This window comes from Penaeus chinensis, chromosome 20, assembly GCF_019202785.1.
Source record: "Penaeus chinensis breed Huanghai No. 1 chromosome 20, ASM1920278v2, whole genome shotgun sequence".
Classification (NCBI taxonomy): Eukaryota; Metazoa; Arthropoda; class Malacostraca; order Decapoda; family Penaeidae; genus Penaeus; species Penaeus chinensis.
The window spans coordinates 11,864,168-11,869,167 of record NC_061838.1 but is presented as its reverse complement, the minus strand read 5'-3'; the positions used below and the strand labels follow the sequence as shown (position 1 = coordinate 11,869,167).

The 5,000-nt window shown below is 43.1% G+C and overlaps 1 protein-coding gene across 1 annotated transcript; it reads right to left on the bottom strand.

The window, feature by feature from the left end:
* Positions 1 to 768: 768 nt before the first annotated feature.
* LOC125035900 lies at positions 769 to 3,427 on the bottom strand. Its single transcript, XM_047628210.1, has 3 exons — positions 3,307 to 3,427; positions 1,451 to 1,518; positions 769 to 1,271 (listed from the first exon to the last, which is right to left on the bottom strand). The coding sequence occupies exons 1-3, from the start codon at positions 3,425 to 3,427 to the stop codon at positions 1,014 to 1,016; spliced, it is 447 nt and encodes a 148-aa protein (XP_047484166.1). The 3' UTR covers positions 769 to 1,013.
* Between the last annotated feature and the right edge of the window lie 1,573 nt (positions 3,428 to 5,000).

The window sequence follows — 5,000 nt, the reverse complement described above, 5'->3', positions numbered from 1 at the left end:
ATAAACATATATATACATATATATGCATATATATATAGATAGATAGATAGATATACAGTATATATACAGCACACACACACAGTATACGGTACATATACTGCATATATATGCATATATGTATATATTTATATATATATATATATATATGCATATATGTACATATATATATATATATATGTACATATGTAAATGTATATATATGTACATATATATGTGTATATATACACACATATATATATATATATGCATACACACATACATATATGTTTATATGCATATATGTACATATATATATATGTATATATATATATATATACATACATATGTAAATGTATATATATGTACATATATATGTGTATATATACTATATATATATATATATATATATATATATATATGTTTGTGTGGTGTGTGTGTATGTATAAATGTGTATATATTACCAAGTTCTATTACCTCATAGAAGGCTTGATATCATTTCAGTTAAAGATTTGTCTAAACCATGTTGCAGGTCTTTATATCAATCATACCACTGATGGTTTAAAGTACAGTCTAAAAGTGTTGAAACATGTCAAGTAATTAGGTTCTTGTTCTAATCATCATGGAATTATTAGCTTTGCATATATATGTGTGTGTATGTGCGTGTGTGTGTTTGTAAGTGGGTGGGTGGGGCGATTGTGTGTATGTTTATTATCAAAACAATAGATTAGGAATGTCATTTTCAGTGGCAGCAGGTATGAATTGGAAGATTTGAAATTAAATTTCGAAAAATTGTAGAAGTTAACTGTATTAAGAAAACAGCATATTACCATCGTTTGTTTAATGACAGAGAAGAGATTGAACAGAGAGTGAAGATCCTGGCATGAGAGCGACGTCCGTCGCCCGACCCAGGACTCTGCCCTCCCTCGCCACACGCGCGGGAGGGCACTAGTCGAGGGCGCTGCTTTGCATAGCTGTCGGAGGCACGGCGCTGCCCCGTCCCCTTCTGCTTGGGACGTCGAACGGCGTCCCCAGCTCTAGTACCTGATGACGTAGCCGTGCTGCTCCACGGGCTCGGCGGCGACCACGGTCTTGACGCCGGTGTGGACGCGGTAGGGCGCGGGCTGGACGAGGGCGGGGGCGGCTCCAACGGTGTAGGTGACAGGGGCGGGCTGGACGACGGGGACGCCGGCGTGCACCAGAGGGGTGGCACCATAGGTAAGGCCGAGGCCTGGGTAGGAGCCCGTGTAGATAGTGCCAGCAGAGGCTGCTGCCAGTGCCAGGGCGAGGACGACCTGGGGAGCAAAAGCGGCATTAAGGCTACAATTCAGGAAGGGCTTCCGTTTAGACAAACAACACAACATGAGCAGCAGACACGAGACAGGGGCGGCGCCGTCCCCGTCCCTCTGCCCGTCCGCGAAACGCGAAACGTTTGTGGCCGATTCGGGGGCGCCGCCCTCGAGACGAAACTCACAAGCTTCATCATGTTGGAGGTCGAGTGAAGTCCAGGATCTTCTGAGACGGCGGGAAGGACGCTGGTGCCTGGGAGGATCCAGCAGGGACTTTTATAGCAGCGACCACGCCCTCTTCGGCCTTACTGGGAGGATGGAGTGGGCGGAGCTAAATATGCCTGAGGGGGAGAAAGAAAAGATATCGTGCAGTGGGTATGCATGGGGCACTTTTCGTGAATATATGCGCGTATCACCTCCACACTTAATTAAAACGAAATTTTGAATAGAGGAGTCACGAATAAACTTTTTCATCGCTCGCTCGCATAGCTAATTCTGGTCCTCCCTCCCTCCCTGCCTTTCTCTTCCACATCCTCTCAAGAATCTTGGAAGGCGACGACCGCTTCATAAGGTGCAACATTCACATACATGTAAGCAATTATATGATTATGATTATATATATATATATATATATATATATATATGTGTGTGTGTGTGTGTATATACACACCCACATATGAATATATGTATATACATTCATACATATATATGTATATATCTATATATATATATGTATCGATATGCATGTTTGTATGTGTGTATATATACACATATATACACACATATATGTATGTGGATATATATATATATATACATATATATGCATTCATATATATATATATATATATATATATATATATATATATATAAACACACACAATCATATATGCACACACACACACACACACACAAACATGTATATATACAGTATGTATATATATACATATATGTGTGTCTATGTGTGTGTGAGTATATATATGTATGTGTATATATACACACACATACATGCATATATATATATATATATATGCATATATACAAATGTGTGTGTGTGTGTGTGTGTGTGTGTGTGTGTGTGTGTGTATGTAAAAAGAGAGGGAGAGAGAGAATGAGAGAGAGAGAGAGAAAGAGAGAGAAAGAGAAAAGAGAAAGACAGAAAGAAAGATAGGCAGACGGACGGACAGACAGATGGACAGACACACTGACATACAGATAGACAAGCAGACATATGAACAGACAGATAGTTAGATGAACAGATAGACATACAAAGAGATAGAGAAAGGTTGACGTAAAATCTTTAATTTTAACAAAGTTGGCGTTAAAAGAGAGAATGGCTGCACGTTTTCTGTAAACTACTTATTATGATAAGGTAAGGTAACATTTATATATAAGCAGTGTGTATGACTGCGTGTTTATCTATATTTGCTTGTGCACAGAGGGAATAAGAGCGAGAGAAAGAGAAATAAATAGATTCAAATAGACAGGGGTGGGTGGGGCACAGCGAGACTGACAGGTGAAGGAAGAGTAAGAGAAAGGAGAGAAAGAGAGATAGAGGGGGGGGGGGGGGGGGGGCAGAGACAGACACAGGCAGACTGACCAACAGACAGAGAGACAGGCAGGCGAGCGGACAGACGGACGCGGAGAGAGGGAGAGACATATTTATTTATTATTTATTTATATATGCACACACATATGCATATATAGATGTACACACACACACACGCACACACACACACACATACTTATTTATATACACACACATATCTATGCGTGGGACATGTATATATGTATATACACATACATGGCGCGACACTGAGGCGCGCGCCGCCTCCCACCACCCCCACCACCCCCCACCACCCACACTTCCTGCCCACTCCTTTACTTTACTTTATCTTTCGCTAAAGATTTTGTATTATATTCCGGGAATTTTCTCACTCCAAGCCTTACACATACTAATACATTGCACAATTTTTGATTCTCCATCTTCTGCTCGTCGAAACGACACCTCGCAAGCCATGGACAAAACGCAAGATTACCCCACAGGTCCTTAAGAGGAATATGAGGGCTACATTTCTGGTCATGAAAAAGAGAAGCCCACACTTCGTTTTAGCACCGCCGTTAACGCCCGTTGTCACAGAGGAACGGAAAAGCAGTGTCAACATCCTTCTACTTTGACGTTTTTGCGAGCAACGATGACTTTACCTAGACGAGTTACGACGTCGGGAGGATAACGACAGATTCTTCACACTTTTGCAAACGATGCCACACATGATGAGTGGGACAGTTGCCCAGTCCACACAAGTTGTTCCTGTCCACTCCACGATTTCACTGGATGTATCTACAGGTGCCGCCTCTTAGGCTGAAGATGCACCTCATGCAACCCACAGCTCTGCTCTGCCACATCTGTTTAATGAGTAAACTAGTATTACGGCGTCAGTGGCGTCGCAGATGGCACGACTGTGCCGTCATGATCGAACTTCAGAGAATGTCACAGGAGAGACAGCTTACACAGCTCTGGACATGCATCTTCATCGACGTGGAGAAGGTTCTGGAACTCACTCTTGGGAGCCCACCAAACACCTCTCTCACTGTGAATGAAGTTCTCGATAGTGTGCAGAACCACTTTGAAGGTCTCAGGCACGAATATATCTGATGACACGACCTACTTGCCTGCAGACAACTTGATGGAGAGCCCTTTAGTGACCGTTATATGAGTGATAAGATGCAACTCAAGATGGTGATCCTGATGGGAGTGCAGCCGCACCTTTCCAGACGTTTGTCAAGTGCTGAAGATCATTCAAGGCTGCTTGTACTACAGCTTACAACATGCATGCCCTGCCAAACCAGCTTTGTGCAGTTTCTGGTTACAAGAAAGAGCAACGACAGAGGAAGGTAGCCTTCTCTCAGAAGCCTCCAGCAACAGTCCTCCTTCAATTCTGTAGTTCCGACTCTACTAACAGGTCTCTGCAGCCTGTCAGTGTACATCTACTCTACAGTAACTGGACCTCACGATTCCAGACGTTTGTCAGCCCCTACTTGACATAGGGGCTGATGTCACCATAATTGGCACCCGCCACCTCCAGAAGTTGGGGATTCCTAAGACCAGTCTCTGGCCTTTGCTTGGTACGACACTTATCGCTGATGGATCTTGCATGGATCCTGCCTTTGGATGGTTTCAGGCCAAACTGGAGCTTGGTAATAAGACCTACACTGTCAAGATCCAGGCGCACGAGGGGGTACAGACTCCCCTACTCTACTTCGGCCACTGTCAGGAGTTGGCCATCATCTCTCTTGATTTCCCCAAGCCCATCTTCACCATTACACACATGAACAAACCTTCTTAAGCACAGGAATTCTCTCTCCACGAATTCCGAGATGTCCTAGTATCCAAGGCAGACCTCCAGACAGCCCCACTCAAGATGATAAGTCGCCCCATGAGGATTCATCTGGAGGATACCATTCCCTTTGCCATTCACAGGTATCGACCGATCCCCTTTGCTTTTCAGGATCAATTGAAGACAGAATTAATGTCGATGGTTAAGCAAGGGATAATTATGCCTAGTATCTCATCCAGCACATCCCACTCCTATTTAGAAGATTTAAGCACTTGTCTCCACATAGACATGGCTCTGCAAAGTATAACAAATTGCATGAAAGTGGTTGACAACATTTTTCTGTTTGATGACGACTTTCCCATACACTTGAAAAGGATTCACTAGGTGTTGACAAGGTGCC

Bases quoted from the DNA above. Each gene is read 5' to 3' on its own strand.
- LOC125035900 (XM_047628210.1), bottom strand. From the start codon at position 3,427: ATGTTGACACTGCTTTTCCGTTCCTCTGTGACAACGGGCGTTAACGGC. The intron at 1,519-3,306 runs GTGGGGTAATCT...GGATCCTCCCAG, and splicing joins CATATTCCTCTTAAGGACCT to GCACCAGCGTCCTTCCCGCC. The intron at 1,272-1,450 runs GTGAGTTTCGTC...TTTGCTCCCCAG, and splicing joins CCTCCAACATGATGAAGCTT to GTCGTCCTCGCCCTGGCACT.